Source organism: Nycticebus coucang, chromosome 1 (assembly GCF_027406575.1).
Source record: "Nycticebus coucang isolate mNycCou1 chromosome 1, mNycCou1.pri, whole genome shotgun sequence".
Classification (NCBI taxonomy): domain Eukaryota; kingdom Metazoa; phylum Chordata; class Mammalia; order Primates; family Lorisidae; genus Nycticebus; species Nycticebus coucang.
Window position 1 is genome coordinate 40,783,062 of NC_069780.1, and position 21,477 is coordinate 40,804,538.

General features: G+C 37.0%; 1 protein-coding gene across 14 annotated transcripts in view; it reads right to left on the minus strand.

The window, feature by feature from the left end:
• The window catches only part of CAMK2D (calcium/calmodulin dependent protein kinase II delta), a 309,028-nt gene that overhangs the window by 63,894 nt on the left and 223,657 nt on the right, over nucleotides 1–21,477 (minus strand). For 9 of the 14 annotated variants that reach the window (XM_053570732.1, XM_053570532.1, XM_053570369.1 and 6 more), the window contains exons 6-8: nucleotides 20,473–20,545; nucleotides 9,675–9,777; nucleotides 2,715–2,798 (exon numbers count right to left, since the gene is read on the minus strand). In XM_053570732.1, coding sequence (XP_053426707.1) covers nucleotides 2,715–2,798; nucleotides 9,675–9,777; nucleotides 20,473–20,545 — 260 coding nt within the window. Of the gene's footprint in view, nucleotides 1–2,714; nucleotides 2,799–9,674; nucleotides 9,778–19,463; nucleotides 19,552–20,472; nucleotides 20,546–21,477 lie in introns of those variants that run through there. The other 5 variants (XM_053571046.1, XM_053570915.1, XM_053571052.1 and 2 more) reach the window with 2 other exon arrangements.

Here is a 21,477-nt window from a genome sequence, read left to right on the forward strand (position 1 = left end):
AGTAGATGGGAGGGAGAAATAAAAAAAAAAAAAAACAGTAGAAAGTAAGAAGAAAACTAGGCAAACAAGGACAGAGAAAGAAAAAGGGCAGAAGAGACTGGAGACAACCTTCTGACCACGTAGACAAAGACAAGACTATGAAACACCCACAGCACTGAGTCCTCCTTCCCCTGGCCACTGACCAGTGTTCACTCCCAGTCTCTCTAGCGCTCAAGGTCCAAGAGCAGCATTCTAGCTACACACCCCTACCTTCACAAAAATGCAGCTCTGTCATATTTTAAAATTATTAAAAACTATGATTCTACCCTCCACAAAACCCATCTATGTCTAACTCTCAGGCCAGTCAGCTCCTTTTTATGTTCATCAGCAGAAACAGATCAAGGCTGAGCGTTGACTTACTGTCAGGGAAATATTTGAGCTCTCCGGCATTAACATTTAGATCTGAACAGCAATGCTCTAATTCAAAGCCATGTTAGAATTCATGCTTAGATGATGCTCTTGGCAGGCAGGAGGAAGACAGAGTTTGGAACACATTTAAGACTTTACCTGTGAATGAAGTGACAGTTTTACAGACTACAGAATATTTTCATTTAAAGTGCATTGCATTTGACCCGCCTACCATCTGAGGAGAGTAATATAGTCCTATTTTACAGGTAAAGAAACAAACTTTTGGTTGCACGTGCAAAGGAAAGAGTTGAATCTAGGAGCTGTGACTACACATACAGCACCCTCCTTCATAACTAGGCCTGGGGTAATTCCGAAAGTCCAAGATTCAGTCCGTTGAAATCAAACACCACGTTGCTATTGCTAAGGAGATAAAGTTGACAAGTAACATAGTGTGAAACAGTCTATCTCTATGAAGTGGTGGCAATTAATTTATCTGCTTTTTTTAACTAAAACCAAACCTAAAAGTTATTTTCAGAATCAGATAAAGCATTTTTTTTTTCAATTATTTCCTCCCATGTTTGCTGACAAACACCAAAGTTAGCGGTGCCCATCTGTAACAAACATATTAATGCCAATCTCAGGGGGTTGAATATCTATTTATAGACTAGCAGCAGTGACACAGTGTCAGGAACTAAGAGGATTCATTTACATTGCCAGCTCCAGTAGAAAAATATTTCACAGCATCCCAGAGTACTATTCTTTTTGTCTTTTACCATTTTGGAGTATATGTTGGATCACAGAAATTCTATTTTAAAAACTGTGGTGGGAATTCTCCCCATTATGTGTCTTTGGGCCTGCATAGGCCACTTTTTTTTTTTTTTGTTTTTGGAGACAGAGTCTCAACTCAGTCACCCTGTGGTTGAGTGCCATTGCGTCACAGCTCACAGCAACCTCAAACTCTTGAGCTCAAGCGATTCTCTTGTCTCAGCCTCTCAAGTAGCTGGGACTACAGGTGTCCACCACAATGCCTGGCTATTATAAGAGACAAGGTCTCGCTCTGGCTCTGGCTAGTTTTGAACCCATGAGCTCAGGAGATTCACCCACCTTGGATTCCCACCAGAGTGCTGGGATTACAGATGTGAGCCACGGCTCCTGGCCTACTTTTTTTTTTTTTTTTAAATAGAGTCTGTTGTTGATAGAGACCTAAATCAGAGTCTAGGCCCCAAAGGACAATGAATTTTATTGTTTTCTAAGATTTACTATTCTAATACCTGCCAACCATCTTGGGAAAATATATTAATAATATTTATTGGATCCATTATGAAGGTAGCAGCATAAATGCAGAATCACGGTAGTGGATTCTCTATATCCCTGTCCCCAAAGTGTTCCCAAGACCAAGAGCATTAGCATCACAGGAAGAACTTGTGAAAAATTTAAATTGCTCTACCCCAGACCTACTGAATCACAAAGATAGTAATCTCTCTTTTAATTAGTTTTCCGTTTGATCTTGTTGTCAGGTGAAGCTTGAGAACAACTTCTCTAAAAGATACTGCAGGTTGTGTGTACCTGATCCAAAATGCTTGGGACCAGAGGTATTTCAGAGTTACTTGCATACATATAATGAGGGGTTATAGGGATCGAACCCAAATCCAATTATGAAATTCATTTATATTTTGTACATACTTTATATATATTGCATGAAGGTAATTTTATACAATATTTTTAATAATTTTGTGCACAATCACTCTGTGAGAAAGAGCTGAAAAAAATTTTGTGTATGAAACAAAGTTTTGACTTCGTTTGACTGTCACCTGTCAGAGTGTGGAATTTTCCATTTGTGGCACCATGTTGGCACTCAAATTGTTTTTAGATTTTGGAGCACCTTGGGTTTCAGAGTTTCTGATTTGGAATGCTCAATCTGTATTTTTAATTTCAGACAATTCTGGTTGCAATAGACTGAATGTCCCCTTCCCTCCAAATGTATATGTTGAAACCCTAACTTCCAGTGTGATGGTGTTAAGAGGTGGAGCCTTTGGTGAGGGGGAGTCCTCAAAAATTTGGTTAGTGCCCTTACAAAAGAGACCTGAGGAACTCTCTCACTCCCTTCACCGTGCAAGGAGGCAAGGTGAAGACAGCCATTTACAGACTCGGAGGCAGGCAGTCCCTCTTCAGACATTGACCCTGCTCCTACCTCAGTCCTGGACTTCTCAGCCTCCAGAACCGTGAGAAACACATTTTTGTTGTTTAAACCCTGTCTATGACAGCAGACCCAATACACTAAGACAACCAGTACATTACACGATTTGTTTACAAATATAATTCCTTACCACATGCCCACATATCCACTGGCTTTCCATAAGGATCTTTACGTAAAACTTCTGGAGAAAGATATCCTGGTGTGCCGGCAAAACCTAGGGGAAATAAATGTGAATGAGTCAGAACTGACTTGACAAAATCAATATGAAATGGGAAACTCGTAGAAAAAGCCTTTGGGAGGTTTCTTTAACTGGTAATGTGTTGTATTTGTAAAAATAAACAAGGCTCTCAGAGTTCTAAAATAATATAGATTATATAGATTTCTTATATTGATTTTCTTTATAGCAATATCAACATTAGTCTGCCACGCCCTGCAAAGATGAACAAATAGTTGTTTTTTCCAGAGATGGAGGTTAATCTCCTGAGCGCCACAGTCACTGTGTGTACTTAGACCTCTTCTAATTGGCAGTTCTTACCGTCACGAAGGACGTAGGAGTTAAAACTAAACGTGATAAGGAGAAAAACTCAGCAGAAGAAAGAATTCCAAAATATGTCAAAGAGCTCACTGTGTACCAACAAATAATCAGTGAGTACTTATAACTGGCAACTAAAGAGAGGACTCAGGAATATTCAGATCAGTCAATGTTGAAAACTAGCCACTAAACATTCAACGTAGGGAAGGAGGGATCAGAAAAAACAGGATGGTGAAAGAAAGTTTCATGTTTTATAAATCAGTGAGGAATTCGGTAAGTTGCACTTCATTAATAATCAATTTATAGTCAGATTCCTATTTCTGAAAACAATACTGTTTTAAATAAAAATAATTACTTAAAAATATTAAAAATAATTACATCTCATTTGGAAGCTTTCTTTACAAACACCAATAGAAAACATTTCTTTAAAAGAATATGTAATCAGAAATTCTTCCAACCACAAATCACAGAAAAAATACATTGGGTATTTACTGGCATGCAAAGTGCTCAAGAAAACCTTCCCCCCCTTGTCTTTCCAACAAATTTATACTTATTAAGTACAAATAATAAGCAAAGAGGTATAAATAAAAGCACATATATATGGCAGCAATTCTTTAAACATAATTACATTAGCTAAGAATTTGTGGCTCTGTCTTGTTTTTTGTTTGTTTTTAATTTTCGTTACCTTTACTTGACTTTGTTTTGCAGAAGGTGGGCGTGGATAACGATAAAGGACTCCAGAAAAGACCTGTATGCTACAGCTTAAGCTTTACACGGACCATAGCTAAACTACCTTCACCTAAAATTTTCTTTGAAAGAAATGTTTGATAGGTAGTTTTAAAAGAATTACTGAGCTATGTTAACCAGTTTGATGAAAATATTTCAAATTGTATATAAAACCAGCACATTGTACCCCACGATGGCATTAATGTACATAGCTATGATTTAATAAAAAAAAAAATTAAAAAAAAAAGAATTCCTAAGTAATAATTCTGGCTCCACTTCCTAAAATTTGAAAATGACTTGTAGGAGTTATGTGGAGCCTGTTCATTCCAAGGTAGGGATGTGCACGCTGGTTTTGAAAGCTTCCCTGTGCTGGTGGGATGCCACACCTGCACTCCCTGTCCCCACTCACTCTCTCCAACTCCTCTCCAGTTGAGATTCAGGCAAGGAGACGCCAGTGGGAAACTGATGCCAGAGTCTGGATGAGACCCACAAGCCTAAGCACCACTTTCACATCCTTTATCATCTGGTTCTCCTTCATTCCTCCAATATGATTTTGCTCTCTCCAGCACTTCTTGATCTGACTATAATCCTTGAAAATGGACTTCTCACTCTCACCCTTGATGCTAATTTTTCTGTTTTTGAATGCGCATTTTTTTGCTTCTGCTTTCTCCCTGAGAGAGGAGGCTCTAAATTATTTTCAACTTAGAGCTCTCCTTAGCTACCTACAGTCTCAGTGATCTTTTCTTACTCTGAATTTTGACCACTCTTTCATATACAATCTGCACTCTCCTACCTAAAAGTAGGAAACTTTACTGTATGACTTATATAACCAATAATACATGGCCATGTTCAGGAAATGTTAATGGTATTTCCCCTAAGGAAGGAGAAACAAGTCACTATGTAAGTAAGAAAGATTATTTTCAATGTAAGTTATTACAAATCTTTTCTGGAGACTAAAATGCTAAGAGAATACTATTACAATTATTCTTATTTAACTACAACCATCAGTTGAGCAGTCAGTGGGATCCTTACCCCAAGAATATGGAAGCATGCATCTACACACGTGGACATTAGCAACGTAATGTACAATGTGACCTCATCAATACAGAAATACTGGGGGTAAAAAGAATAAAGCCTTCTTCAGTGGGAGATGATGCTTTGAATAGTCTAGGATTATCCTGATATATGGATATATATGTATAGATATGATATGATATATAGGGAGACCAGGGAGAGCTTGCCTTCTTTAGGAATGGGATATGTTCCCTACTCTGAAAAACCAATAGGAATATCAAAAAAGATAAACAGAAAACAGAATTACTTACTGTTGGAAATGTATCCATCACAACACATTGCCATTAAAAGAAACTTAATATGTTTTAAAAGAGACATAACAGCAACTAAGTAAAGTAATTCTTCCATGGAGCAAGATCTTGGCAGTTATCCTTTTAATCCAGTAGCAATAAAATTCTAGAAATGTATTGCAAAAAACACATCCAGTTCCACAAGAGAAACAGGCATAGTGCAGTTTCTTTGGTAAATTTTCTAGCCATCTTATCAAGGATAGTGACAGGGGGTGTTTCTTCTAGCAATTTTGCTAGTATTTGAAGAGAATAGGGCTAGACAGTGAGAAGCAAAAATGGGAAAAAAAAACAAATATATTTGGACTAAAAAATGAGAATTTAAAAGAATATGATAGTTTCCTAATGCTTTCCATTATATATTGTCTTGTATATGTATTATATATTTTTCCATATGCGTAACAGAATTCATGTTTTCATTAAAACCAACGTATGCAAAAGCTTGAAGCTCTGGCATTATATGTAATGAAGAAAGAGTTCTGTTTTGCTCTCATTAAAATAACAAAGTCTTTCTTCACTAACTATTGATGCTACCTTTTAAACGATAAAATTAATCAGTCAGATGCAGGAGACTATGAGGACAGATAGTAATGAATAAATGTGAAACAAGTCATTCATAGTAAAACATGCCTTTACTCTTAATAACCTAAAATATATTTGGCAGTACACCCAAAATAAATGTAGACACCATGTGTTCCTTTCCCTCAGGTTACCATGAGGATTTACTTGAACATGAGGGAAAAAAGGGGAAAACAAGTGTGTTCGTTTATGTTTAGAAATAAATTTTTTCTATGTTCTGAATTGCTAACTTTCCTTAGAACTTCAGATGCACCTGCTTTTAAACATCATCACTCTAACAGGTACCTTAACACCTGTTGATACCACCACATAGATGAAGAAGTGGGGATTCCATCACTGGTCTGGCATTGCCTGGGACTAGCTCAGTTTGAGAGATGAACAATTACAATTTGAAAATCTGTGTACTTTGGTTTGGGTGCTGCTGCTTTCACTAACCTGATATTCAGTCTTTTACTCAATTCATGAAATCACTGTCACTGAATATGCAGAGGACTGTGACGTTGTGTTTCATATCTAAATAGTGTTGACAACTTTCTGGACATCTTTTACAGCTCAGTCATGTTCCTGTAGACTGCTTCACTGAGTCTTATAATGGTCCTGGTGAGGGAGTGTTGATTATTCTGTTTAACAAGGAGGATAAGGACCTCACAAAGTTAGTGACTTGCTCAGTGTCACACAGCTATTAAGAATTAGAGCCCAGGTATAAATTCAGGTATTCTGATTCAAAAGGCAGAATTCTTTCCACTGCACACACTTCTGCCCTGAAAACTAAATGTGGGGTGGATGTCCTGTGGCTCAAGGAGTAGGGCGCCGGTCCCATATGCCGGAGGTGGCGGGTTCAAACCTAGCCCCAGCCGAAAAAAAAAAAAAACACTAAATGTGACTTCACAGAGGAAATAAAACATAGAACTCAAAAGCTAGACCGATTTCAGGAGCCTGATTCCAACACTCTTGTAATCACCAAGCCATGTTACTGATGTTAATTTTCAGCATCAGTTCTGATAATAAAGCTTTCTGCCTTATTCCTGACAACCAGCCACCACCTGTACCCAGTTCTGGCAATCTTATCTCTGGGCCTAGTCCTTATTTCAGTGTCCTGCCTCATATCCCAATGCTCTTATGGAGTGGGATCCTGCTTTCCTCTAGACCAGTGGTTCTCAACCTTCCTAATGCCATGAGCCTTTAATACAGTTCTGTGGATCACAACCCACAGGCTGAGAAGCACTGCTTTAGACAGAAATAGAGTCCTGTCTTTGAACTCAATGTCTGGGACTTTAATTTCTCCTCAACAGATTCCTGTAGAGTTCAGAGTTCTGCTTGTGTGTCTGCTTTGTGTGTCATCTGGAACTTACTTGCTTCTCCCTAGTTGGAGCTGTCATTGTGCACAAGCTGAACGACCGCTTTAGTGTAACTGAGTCCTTGCTTTCAGGGTTAAGTGTCCTTAAACCATTCTCTACCCTGCTGCTGACATCATTATTATTACAGAGCATAAGCCAAGTTATGTTCCTTCTCACTGAAAAATGTTTCACTAATTGCTTAAAATCTCTAAGATAAGAGTCAAACCCTTTAGGCTCGGCGCCCGTAGCGGAGTGGTTACGGCGCCAGTCACATACACCAAAGGCGGCAGGTTCAAGCCCAGCCCAGGCCAGCTAACCAACAATGACAACTGCAACAAAAAATTGCCGGGCGTTGTGGCAGGCACGTATGGTCCCAGCTGCTTGGGAGGCTGAAGCAAGAGAGTTGCTTGAGCCCAAGAGTTTGAGGTTGCCGTGAGCTGGGATGCCCTAGCACTCTACTGAGGGTCACATGATGAGACTCAGTCTCTAAACAAATAAATAAATAGAGTCAAACCCTTCAAAAAAAAGATAAAATCCTTTCCTGCCTCATTAACTACCATTCATTCCAGTCTATTTTACACTTCAGTTATATCAAACTTCTTGACATTCTTAAAATACAGTAAATACTCTCATCCTTCTGAGCCCTGGCACATGAACATCTCTTTGTCGTGGACGGCTTTAGTCTCTTTGGATGCCAGTGGACAAACGTCCTTTAGACAACATAAGCTTTAAAGCAGTTACTGAATCTCTCCCTAAAGGCCAGTTTCGTACTTTCCCTCTTGTGTTTCCAGACCACCTCATGTTTGCCTATGTTAAGAAATTCCCACCATGAATGGTACATAGTTGTTGATACAGAAGCCTCAGCTCCTAGAGGGTCAGGACTTCCTATTTTAATTCATGGGTTTCTAGGAATTTCTTCTGCCCATCGCTGTGATAGCCCCACTCTTTCCTGTTGACTCCCCAACTCCTGTACATTCTTTATCTGTTGTCAGCTACACTCTCTCCCAGGATACAAAAATTCATGTGAACATCCAATTTGCAGGAATGACTCTACGTCCTACCTTTTTTCAGTTTGGAGTTAACTGGAAAAATCTTATGCAAATGTCAAAATTTGACAAACCAAATGACAAGTCTGTAGGTACTAAATTCATCTGGGGTAAAGGGTAAGGACTCAGTGTAGAAGGTAATATTGAACTTGGGAGGGATGGCAAACAAGGGTAACGGTCAGGGACTACGGAAGCAGAACAGGCAGCAGAAACTGAAGTCCTAAACGAGGCTGCCGGGAAGGCTACCTGCCATCCACCTCCATTAAGTAGCGGCACAGATCAGAGCTATGCGGTGACTCCTGGGGGCTACGTGTACATCTTAGGAGATGCGTATGTTAGACACACAGACGAGCATTTGCATATAAAATAAGCATGTTTTTAGTTTGAGCCCCCTATTTGTTGTTGAGCCTTTTCTTTTTTCTTCAGAAACAGGGTTTGTGTAGTGGCATAATCACAGCTCATCGTAATCCTGAATTCTTGGGCTTAAGGTATCCTCCCACTTCAGCCTCCTGAGTAGTTGGGACCATAGGCACATGTCACCATAGCTGGTGAATTTTTAAAAATTTTTTTGTAGAGCCTGGGGTTTCACTATGTTGTCTAGGTTGGTCTTAAACTCGTGGCCTCACATGATCCTCCTGCCTCAGCCTCCCAAAGTGCTGGGATTACAGGTGTAAGCCACCACACTCAGCTGATTATCTTTTTTAAAATGATCTAACTGCAATACATTGAAAGTAGAAGAAAAGTTAGATGGGCTTGGAGAGAGGTTATATTTTCTAACTGTACATGAGAAATGGGCAAATATGGGGAAACAGCATGGAGGATACACAAGGGGATAGACAGATAAAATAATTTAGACTGAATATTAAAATAATACATAAGCTCAGTTAGAAATGCTATAATTTGAATTTATTTAGAGTTAATTTCTTCCTTAATTGCAAACAAAACTGTTATCATATGGAAATTACAAAATTATCAAAATTTGAGAAAGGAAACTGGCAGGTTGAAGAAATAAAAAATGATTAAGATGAAACACACACATAAATATATGCTTTATAATATTTTTTAAAATCTTTAATTCAGTAATTACTAAACACAACATTGTATGTGAAATATTTTGTACCTACTATTTACATATCGGCTTTTGGCACCACGTAAAGATATATGTAAACAATTGATTTTCTCTCTCCAAAAAAAAAAAAAAAAACACTCTTTAAATATTGCAATCATTCAATTAATTCTTAGTTTAGGATCCATTTTCTCACCCATCCTTTAAGGAAAAAAGTATATATCTTTTTGCTCTCCAGTTCATATTTTGTTTTAATTACTTCTAGATTTATACCCTTTAATTATAGTAAAATCAAGTGCTTCGAAATGTTCAACATCTTAAAATTAGTCAAATTGTTGTTAGGACGAACTTCTCCATTTTATTTTGGGTAAGAAGGGGGATTGGGAGAAGTTAGAAACCGAAGACTACGGGTAGCATGAAGAAGAGAGAGAAGCCCTACTCACCAAACCAAGCCTGCTGGTCTCCTTGAACTTCTATGGCTAAGCCAAAGTCTGCCAATTTCACAGCTGCTCCCTTGGATTTGCTAGCTAAAAGCAAATTCTCAGGCTTTATTTAGAAAGAAAAAAAAAAGAGACTGAAGTGAGAACCTATTTTAAGTAACTATTCAAAACTAACATTTTATAGGATTAGGGAGAAAAAAAAAAAGTCATGCACTGTCGTCTCTTCTGGAGACTGCCATCCTAAATCCCAGGGAAAATATTGTTAGACAATGATTAAAAATGATCATGTGTGCAGGCTTCAGACAGATGCACAACTGTACTGGAGAGATGCTTAATAGAAGGAAGAATACACTTGGGGAGATAGCACATGAATGAGAGCACCTGTCTGGACCTGCTCACATGTTCCAAGGACCGCTTAAGATTCACACTTGGCCACGGACATTGACTTAGAAGCCTAACGGAGAACAAACATTGTCAGCAGAAGGAAACTTGGCAAAATGATAACAAGAGTTGGACCAATTTACAGACATTTGGCAAATGAAACTTGCAAATTGAATCCTAGTTAACTTCAAAAGTTTGGACCCAAATGTAGTGATTTTGATTTCTCAATGTTTCCAAACAATTTCTGTATAAATTTTGGACACTTTACTCTCAATTATGAATTAAAATTGCTGTCTTTAAGAATCTGTTTATTCTTAAAGGCAGAAAAAGTATATACTACTATTTTGCCAAATGTTATAGTTAGCTTTTTTCTTTACAAGCCAGCTTTTAAAACATAATTTACATTTCTTCAAAGTATGATTCAAAGCATTACTGATATACTTATGTTCCCAGCTCAGAATACCACGAGAAAGATACATTTTTATTTTCTTGGGTATTTATCATTCCTCAGTCTTGGAATAAGGCTGTGTTTACACCACTGTTTCCCAACCAGTGCATCAAGACACATCTGTACTTTGTAAAGAAGTACCAGGGCAAAGTCTTTAATTACCCTGGACCCTCTCTGGAGGTTTTTAAAAAATTAAGGGAGAAGTTATTCAAGAAAAGAAGGCGGATTAATACAAACAGCTAAGGCTTCACAATTACAGCTCTCTGCCTGGATTGGTACATATACAAATGGGAGAGTGACTCAAAGTCTGTCAACTTTGGAATTAAGAACCAACAAATTTAGAGGTGTGTCTCAAACTGAAAAAGTTGGGAAACAATGGACTTTACAAGTGTCAAAATGATTTGTCTAAAAATTTAATAATCAAATCAGTTTCTTTTATAGTTTGACAAATGAGTCATTTCATTTTTTAAATCAAATTGGTTATTTTTTTCTGACTTGATTAGTCAGTTCTTTTGGTGGTTTTGACCTTGTGTAAATACAGCCTAAACAAGTATTTAATCTATTAATTAAGCCAGCCATGCAAATTAGCAAAGACCCATAACCAGAGCTTGGAAGAAATTAGGTTAAATCTATCAGAAGTCAGAGTGTGGGCAAGTTAATTTTAATTGAGTACCAGACTTCTTCAGGCTACTGCTGCTCACTGCCATCAGATTCATCACTATTATGATAATCAGTGAATGTGAGAAAACTTTTGTAATTTTGGGGAGCTGATAGGGCTTTTGAACTACTTCAACACTAAATACGTAATTTAATTTGGAATATGGAATGATGTCTCAAAAATATGAAAGATCTCCATGCTGCAATAACTTTTAGTAAAACTGAAATTATTTGGAACTCTGGTTATCTTTCACTCTGCTATAGTATCTAATCATATCAAATTATTCACATTTGATATTTTATTTTTACAACCAAAATTTATTATGGTTTACCACATTCATCCATTTTTGTGTTTGATCAAGAAGTAATTTCTAACTATTAATTTATTGAATAGTAACTTGGAAACAACTACTGTAAGCAATAGTTGCTTTTATTTCTTTGCAACCTTCATATTCAAAAGCATTAAACATAATGTCACAGATTTTTCCTAACACAAATCTGTCCTAATTTGGCAACCACAGACTCATTAAAGAAAAAAAAAAAAAAAGAGTTCCAATCTTTTCAGAAATCAAAGGCATTTTAGGTCTTTTAAATCAAGTGGTAATGAAGTTTGTAGAGCAAATGCTGATGTCATTAGAGAATGAACTTTTAAAACATTGAATGTGTTTTTAACTCTTAGCACTAAATAAAAAAAAGCTCTGGGCAATGCTGTGTGCCTTATGCCCTTAAACACCAAGTATCTGCCAATTCAGAAGAAATGGAATGCCTTAGAGTTTTATCATGCATGACCTACAAGTGACTGGGGCAAATATTCATAACTAGAGATGACCTAGAAGTCCTCACTGTAGGGCCTTGTGAGTCATCCAGGAAAATACTGAATCCACGTGGAGTAGTGTTTCACTTTATACCCAGGAAGACTGTTCAGCTGCAGTTATGTGCAGGAAAAGGCAGAGCTATTTCAAAGTGATCGTAGAGATTTTAAAATTAATAGCACTGAAATGATTTCATGTTTATGTGTATCTTTCAGGCAAACCTAAAACACAGAATTATAGAATGAAAACTAAAAAATTAGAATAATTATTGACTTTATTAAAGGAGTATTTGCTTTGTAATGCTTTGTTATAAGATTGCTTTCAATGGCAGCTCCAACTAAACGTTAAAAATATCAAAAATTAGATTTCTATGTAACTCTTTAAAATACACGGGTTTGAATCGTCCTATTATCATGTTCTATGAGGGCATGGGTGGCTTAATCACCAAAGCTTTCTAAAGCAACATTTTAATCAGGACAGGAAATTCTTATTTTCCTGATTCTGCCACCACTCACAGAGCCTCCAACTTAAAGATTTATATTTTACTACAAATTTCCTTAGGAAGGTTAGTTTAAATTCTGAATACCTACAGAAAGGAAGATCATTTGTCTAGTCTTCCACCAAAGCCTAAAGAGTAGAATCTCTCGCCTAATTTGTGACTACCTCCTTAGAAAGGGTCACCACTACACACACGTCTGCCACCATTCCACTATTTTAATTTTCTAAGACGAATTAGAAAGTGAGAGCAGAAACAAGGGTCTTCCAATGCGGCTACTGTGACCCTGGGGCGCAGCCCTGAGAGAGAAACCGGCACCATGATAATCTGGGAGGAAGGTGAATATGTGGGTTCACGGCCTGGCCCTAACTATTAGCTATGTGGACTTGGACAACTCCCAGAATTCTTGGAGCTAATTAATTAGTTCCTTCATCTCTGACATGAAATAAGGCTATTAAATTATATTTTGTATCAGTATCTATGGAGTGATAATATCTGGTGGGATTTTATCACAGGATCCCTGGTCCTCTGTAGTGACAATATACAAATTAGTAACTAATGTGGCCGTTTCATTGGCCATTTCAATGTGTAGAGTATTTAATGGTTGTAATGAATGTCCATGACTTGAGAAATGTCTGTATTAATAATGACAACTTAAATGCAATCTATTAGGTTAGTTTTTGCATCTCGAGATTATCTCTAAACTCTTACAAAGCAATCACTTTTTAACTTGGTTTTTAAATAGAGTCTACTGACATTCTCACACATAGGTTCCTTCCCTACCCCCATTGTTTCCTAATGACGCAGGATTTTCCATGACATCTGGTCTCAGTGTCAACAACCATTTATAGCCTATCAGCTGTAATGAGCAGCAACTGTTTGCAAGTTTTGTTCTGTACTTCCATATGGATACAATGGCAACTTCTTTCAATATGATTCTCGATTTTCTTGAAACTGTTCAAATACCTCAAAGTACACAGGCAAGTTATTGGACACTTTTAGAACTGGAACAGACTTGGGACATAAATTAACTCAAACCCCTGAGTTTCTAAATGAGGCAGGAAGGTTGAAAAAGATGAAGCCTGAACTCAAAGCTAGATTTCCTAATTCCTTCCTTTTAAAGATGTGATGGGGGAAAACGTCTCCTATTGCATAAAAAAGTTCATTTTCGAAAACTAGTCCATTCAGTAGATATTTTTAGAAGAATCTGAGCCACTCAAAACCTTTTACTACCCACCTCCAAAACTTATGAAAAAGGAATAGTTTTAGTCTTGCTTCTCCAATTATCATGATCTTTATTAAAAAAGTGATTCGGCAAAGGCAATGATCATCTTTAGCTTTAGTCATCTCACAGATTTATCTGTGCACACATGTGATAAAGACCTAAATGACTCAACTATTAGGAATATACTTGTGAAATCATGTCTTCCACTTCTTGTTTATTTTCAAATATTATAGAAGCATCAAATATTTATTTTACTTTTACATATTATCTGAGTCTTATATTACCTTGGATATTATTTTTTGAGGATATTATTATTTTTTAAACTTCTTTCCTCCATTGGAAAATTTCAATATTTTAACAGGAAGTTAACCATTCTCTGCTCTAGTGAGTTTTCAGTCACTTTTCCTTTGCCAAAGAAGGTGTGAACAAAGTTTCTAGAAATAAACTCATCTGGGGGGACTTTTAAGTTAAGCTCACTTATTTCATTTTGTTCTCATGTTATAAGTGATTTCAGTTTTTATTTTTGTATGAAATGAATGCCAGAATGCATGAACAAGGAGTTTCTACCTGAAACACGTGCTATACGTTTGCAATTGGGAAGTACTATTTCTACTGCCGTGCATATATGAGCAAGTTCATAAAAGTCATTCTGTATGCCAGTCCTGTTTCTTGATTTACTTCTATAGTATCAGCACACATTGTCATGTGGACGGAAAGAACCAGGCGTAACTCCAGTGAGACTGCGCTAATGAACCCCAATCTCTCCACTGCCTGATGTGTCCTAGGCCCTCGTCAACAAACAACAGAGGGACTAAATGAATTAGTGAATTTATCACGTGTGTAGTTTCTAAAATCTCTTGTTTCTAAAATTCCTACACATTACACACAAATGGTATGTGTGTAAACTTTTTAAACTTTTATCTACATATAGTTCTAAGAAATGTAAAATACTTGTGATTTTGTAATTATTCAAAGCATAAAATTCACAATTTGATATATCTACTATTCATGGCTTGACAAGGATTTACTGAATGTTTCTTACTTTTTCCCTTCAGACAACAGATTTATTTCTACTCCAGTAATAAATTTATTTTATTCCCATAAAATAGTCTTTAAAATCCCCCAAAGCTCCAGAATTATTATCTTCATTAAAATAACTGTCTATTATCTTCTTCCCCCCTACCCCCAATATCCATCCATCCATCCATCCATCCATTACTTTTCCATCAATAGTGTTTTTTAGCAGGGAGGCTAATAAGAAAGGTGACATTCCCTGCTAAGGAAATTCACAGGGTGTCGATTTCTTGCTAAATGATTGGGTTGTGTGTATGCAGCTTTCCAAATTGCTGTTCATGAAGTATTTTAGTACATTTCTGGTATGCTTGAACTGACAAAACCTTACTACTTTGTGTGAAATAGTTACGTGAAAAGCACAGCTATATTACTGTCTCCTTATACTTCTGTCAACTGACCCACGGAAATTGTGTTCTCCAGGTTCTTAAATGAAAAAAACACATCTGACCTGATATTCCTTTATTCCTTGTGACACTAAAAATCGTCACTGTTACTGCAGCCTCTCGGTGACCTACTATTTTCTGGATGCAGTGTGTGTCTGGGTGCGCTTCCTCCTTCTGGAAGGAACATCACCGATACATTTTCCACATATGTATTTTGAAATGATCTTTAATTCAAAGGCCAGTAGGGTTTGCAAGCACAAAAAAATCTGCTCTTGTTTTGTCCCATAATATATGCCCACAGCTAAAACACTGCCTTAGCAGTAGCTTAAAAGTTGTCTGAAGAATGTTGTTCTTTCCCTCTAATACCTGAATTTTAAACCACCAGTTCACAAATATCCAACACTGAGTTGCAGCTCTCTGTTCCTCATAAACAATCTATTTTTAAGCACCTCAAACTGATTGTCTTGATGTGGCCTACATTAAATGTGGCAAATGCATTTCATTCGTCTCTATGCGTCATTTTCCAAAGGCTGTGGCCAATACCACCTTGCTGGTTTTCTAAATTGGAAAGTGTTACTTTACACGACAGTCTATTTGCCAAATTATGTTGCCTCCTACTCTACTTATATCTTAAATATATCTTATTTTCTTTATTACTAATGATACAGATTTTGTATAACTCTGGAAGATCCAATAGGCAGGTCTATTTTAACCTTTTGATTTACTATACTTAGAACCATTTTCCCAAATAATTCTTAATGCTGCTCCCCAAATAATTTTCTTGTCATTGTTTTGATCTATTCTTTGGTTTCTGTAAAGTCTTTCAATTCATCCAAACAATTGAACTGAGAAGTCGTAGTGATTAAGCAAGCAGACTTGGAATCAAATTGCCTGGGCCTAAATCATCTTAGTAGCTGAGTAACCTTAAATACGCATAGTCCTTTTACTTGGAGTTGCTAAATTCCATTCCCGGAGGGGTGATCACAGTACCTTCCTCATAAAGTTGTTGTGAAGATTGATATAATAACACAATGCAGGGTATGTGGTCAAGACGTTATAAATGGAATCTCTTGCCATTTTCATTATTAAGGTCCTATCTTGATTCAAACCCTCTGGAAGATTACATACAAGCCTATCCTGAATTACAGTATGATTATTATACCCCCACTGCTAGATCTCTCTGATGCTGCTGGATCAACATCAATTGGTCTGGTGTTGGCTGCATCTTACACACAGGCTGTGGTTCTCATATATGCTCTGAGTACCACCTGGTGCTGACCGAAGCTCTGACTGTGCTAACGTCCGAGCACCCTGACCCTTCTCCTATTGCTTTTCTCTGGGACATCCTCAAGTTGACTGCTGTGCCTCAGCCTTGCTTTCAAGTCCTCAGAATTTTCCATCTGGTTATTTCCACTGTCTAATGAGCCCCAAAGAGAGGCAAGTTATTCAAATATTCAAATGGTGATCCCCATTCTGCATATATGTGTATCCTCTTTAGGTCATTCAAATATTAATTGACATTTATAATAATCTATTGTATTAAATATTTCCTTGCACATTATAAGTGGGATTTTGGTTGAATGTCATTCATTCCTAAATTGAAGGAACATGCAGTAAGCATTTGCTAGGTACAAGACCCTACAGTAGGTACCGTGGAGTAACACACTATGTTAAACAGCTATTGTTTCCAGGTGGACGGGGCTTATATACAAATTATATAGCACCCATATGCTCATAGGTGACTTTGATGATGCTAAATGTGACATTTCTTATGTTTTTCTTTCACTGATACAGATAAATTAAACTATGTGCATGAAACATCTGAACTATACAAAAATTAACATATGAATGAGGATATAGAAACAAAAATACACGGCATTAAAGTAATAAGGGAACAACTTTTTAAACTTGGTAATAAGAAATTTGAACAGTTGATCAAATTTTACTCTGTTGGTAAACATGTAGTATATTATTACAAGCAACATGTTTACCAGAGTCTACATCAGGGTATAAAAGGCACAAAACACAGCCTGGCATTTAACCCTCTCTCCAGATGTGTCTGAGTTGCCCCTACTGTGCAAGTGTTATATTTTCTTGGTATATTTATGGAACGGCCACTGAGGCCAGCACTGAGGACCAGAGTCAGCTGAAGTCTATTCAAGGCAGAAATGGAGAAAAACTAGAATAACGACTACAGAAATTACAACGACCTCTCTTAAAGTTCATTCTGTCCTTTCCCAATATCAGAATAAGAATGGAGCAAACGTCTTTTTCTCCCTCGAAAGGAATCTGATGGGTCATGCAGCAGGCCATGTTTTCTGGTAGTAAGCCTCCCTGGAAATCACCTGCTTGAGTTCTTAATTGGTGACTTTAGCTCATATGCCAGAAAATATATTTTTCTTCACAGACTATCCCCTAGGCCCACTGTCATCTCTGATTAAAGTTCGTGTTTGAAGGGGATCAGCTGAGTGTGGACACTTACAGAAGTCCTGTACTACCATTCCACAAAATATAACTTAAAATTCATAGAGGAGAGTTCCCATTTTTCGTGCTGGCTTTTAGAGTACACATATGGTTATATGTGTATAACATGGAGTAAAATGTTTCAAGTGATGAATTTATAAAATAGAGTATTTGATAAAATAGCACGAACCATAATACACGTCCACACATGTTCACTTAAAAGAAAAGTAGCACTGTGGGTTCTGGGAGATAACAAGAAGAGCCTCTGTCTATACGTGGCTGCTAGTAAGGAATTTTTGAGATGAATGTAAAAGACATGAATCTTCAAAGAAATATACTGTTTATCCTTTATCCTAATTAGGGTAAATTTGCTAAGTGCTAGCAGATATACATAGTCCTATTTTGGCTCTTCAAAAGAATATGACCATAACCATACCTTTGCTTTTAATCTTTAAAGTTCTGGGAATGCACTGAAATCAAAAAGAAGATTCCAGAAAACTAAGACCATGTTTTGCTTATAAATCATATCTTCATCCAGCAAACTGTGAATATTTAGCGATATGCTTTCCTAGCGTATGACATGACTGGAAAAACTGTAGATATACAATTTATTATAACTAGAAAACTCTGCACATGAGAAAACATTGAGGGGTCCTCAAACTTTTTAAACAGGGGGCCAGTTCACTGTCCCTCAGACCGTTGGAGGGCCGGACTATAGTTAAAAAAAAAATTATGAACAAATTCCTATGCACACTGCACATATCTTATTTTGAAGTAAAAAAATAAAATGGGAACAAATACACTCACACCACCTCATGTGGCTCGTGGGCTGCAGTTTGAGGACCGCTGGTAGGTCCTCCCACTGAACACACACAGTTTGTGGCATTTGCCACCCTTATCCTACTGCTTGGGAAGTGCCAAGGTTGCAAACAAAAAGTTGAAATACATAGTGTTCACATTTGCTATTGGGCTCATCCATTAGCTTTATTTCATTTAAATTTCTAGCCCTTCCCTGATTCTCTGAAAGTCCACAAGTAAAACTAGAATGCTGGGAGAAGGGGACAGAAAATTAATTAAAATGTACTTTCCTTGTTGAACTATTCCATTTCTAAACAATCTAAAATTTTGTTGTCCTCCAGGGCATCAGAAGTTCAGTCAGTGAAGTTTGAAAAGTATTAGTAGGCATTCGAATAAGAATACAAACATAGGATGTAAATATATTTTCTACATAAATAGTATTTGGTGACCAAATTGGTTTTACTTTTTATTTTCACCTGCATTTTGAAAATGTACTAGTATCTTGGCTCCTAGCTATGTCAATAAATAAAGGACCAAGAAATCTCAGAATTCCTAGGACTGATAATAAGGGAAAGAGAACATAAGAATTCAAAATGGAGTTCTTTATTACCCATAACTCTGGCTAAAGTTCTACTTAGTAACTTTAAATTCTAATCACTTCCTAATTTTCATGAGTATTTACATTATATTAAGTATATACAGTATGAATATAACATAATATGTTTGATGAACGTCCATACAATGAATAAGGGATGAACAGCCCTGCTGAAAGTCACATTAAATGCTACATTCATTCTTTGGAGGAAGAAAATAAAACAACTAATTTATTGTAAACATTAGGAAGTTATTTCTCTCCGAATATATAGAGATTTATATGTCTCCAGTGTGTATTAGAGAAGAGATGAAATAAGAGATCGTGGTGAGTGCCTGAGTTATGTGTTGGACTCAGTCCACAAAACTTTATTACTTATATTTTTGCCTTTATGGGCATAATTGCAGCTGAACAGTCATTAGGAACTGTGTGGTGGTTTGTCTTCTCCAAGGGCATTACTCACCTTCAGGTCCCGATGGACTACGCCCATCTGATGGCAGTGTAGCACAGCCTCCAGGATCTGCTGAATGCAATGACTGCATGCAAACACCAGGGGGCGTGTGTTAGTTCCAAGCTTACACTCACTGTCTGTATACCCTCAGAGAGACTGGGTTCAAGTGCAGAGCTAGCAGACAACTGGGGTTGTATTGTACCACCTTCAGTAATGTAAACATATTGCTCAAGTAGAGTGACTACTACCTCAGAGCAGTAAGGATCTTGCCAGATATGAACCGGAATGTGGATCCACTTGTCCTAGAAAAATCCATCTTGAAAAATGATTTCATTTCATTCAGAAGCTCATTTCCTGGTTATAAATTCTTCCAGGAAATGAATTAGAACACAGATACAATCTTTATAATAGCTGTTGTGCCCCACTTCCACCCCCAGCACAAAAACCGTTTCCGTATTCTCACCCATTTTTCCAGCATCATTCTGAAGGCTGTCACATTAGCAAGCAAGGCACCGTTCAGGTTAAATTAGGATACATAATGAAGTTTTGATAAATCATTAACTTCTTGTACTTTAATTTAGCTGGCAATTATTATCTCTTGCCTAAGGGTTCATCAGACTCAAATGGAGCAATGTGTAACCAGTTGTTCTGCTACGCAACCCATGGTCTCAGAACAGAAGTGGTGTTTAAATCTACAGGCGCACATACATCACAGGCCAAGTTCATCACCAGGCAAATGCTGGACAATTCAAGAAAGCCCGCCCCCAAAACACCTCTGGTCATTTACTACGTGAAAACTTAACAGCTTGTGTTCTTAATATTGTTTTTTCTTTTTGCTGTGATATATATTTAGCCTGTAGATGAGCAAACTGAAAGAGGCACCATGCATTGTCATTTATTCGTTTTAGGAAAAAGTTGGGAACGGCAAGGGAACCATTTTAAATACCCACCCTCTGCCCTTTCCCCAGAAAAAATAAAATAAAACGCCTTTGATTCAGATTTATGGACTCCATATACTGACCTTCAGGTCCCTGTGAACTATGCCATTTAGGTGACAATGATTTACACTTTCTAGAATCTGCTGTATACAATGACTGCAAAGATACAAGGGCAGAATGGAAGGGAAAACATTTTAAAGGCACATAATCACATTGAATATGAAATAAAATGAAAATTCAAAGGAAACAAACAAACAAACAAAAATTATATCCTTCACAACTGTTTTAGCTTTACACTGGAATTAAATAATGCTGAATAAAGCCAATTCTTGTTCTAACAAAAATGACGTCCAACATAGAATTTGTGACACGTTCAGACAAAACAATTTGAGCTGTGTTTTCTTCATTGTTAAGTCTATAAATCAAGTCATTTGGATAAAGAAGTTGAAATGTTCATATTTAGAAAGAAAAATTTATAAATCATTCCCATAAGTTTCTGGGAAAGTTTTTCAGAGATTAAAATATCCAGATATTTCTTATACACATCTAAACTGTTTAACATCTGAGGTCACAATTAAACATAGGTGTTGAAACAAGAGGGTAAACACAGATGAAGTGGCAGGTGAAACGAGGATCAAAAACAAAACAAAACAAAACAAAACAAAGGGACACATTTACCATTTTGACTTTGAGTGTTGCTTTCTGCAAAATATATAATAGGAAAACTAATACAAGTCTCCCTGTTAGAGGGAGAATTGAAAGTAAATCCATACATAAATCCCTTTGTAGTGTAAAAATATTCTGGGGAAGGGCTAGGAAGCTTACAAAAAATAAATCAAATCTTAAAATCTCCTGGAGCACAGGTAATTTTAAATCCCTGTCCATACACTTCCATGAAGGAAAACGCGTGCTCATTACTGTGTCAAAGAAGATTTTATGCTGTCCTTACTAAAGGCTCACTGATGTCAGATAGACCACTAACTAAATGAGAAAGGAGAAATCCTTAATCGGCACCTATGAAGGCCCCTGAGCTGTCGTCCGACATACAACAGTGTAGGAGACACTACATTGATGAATTTTGTATGAGT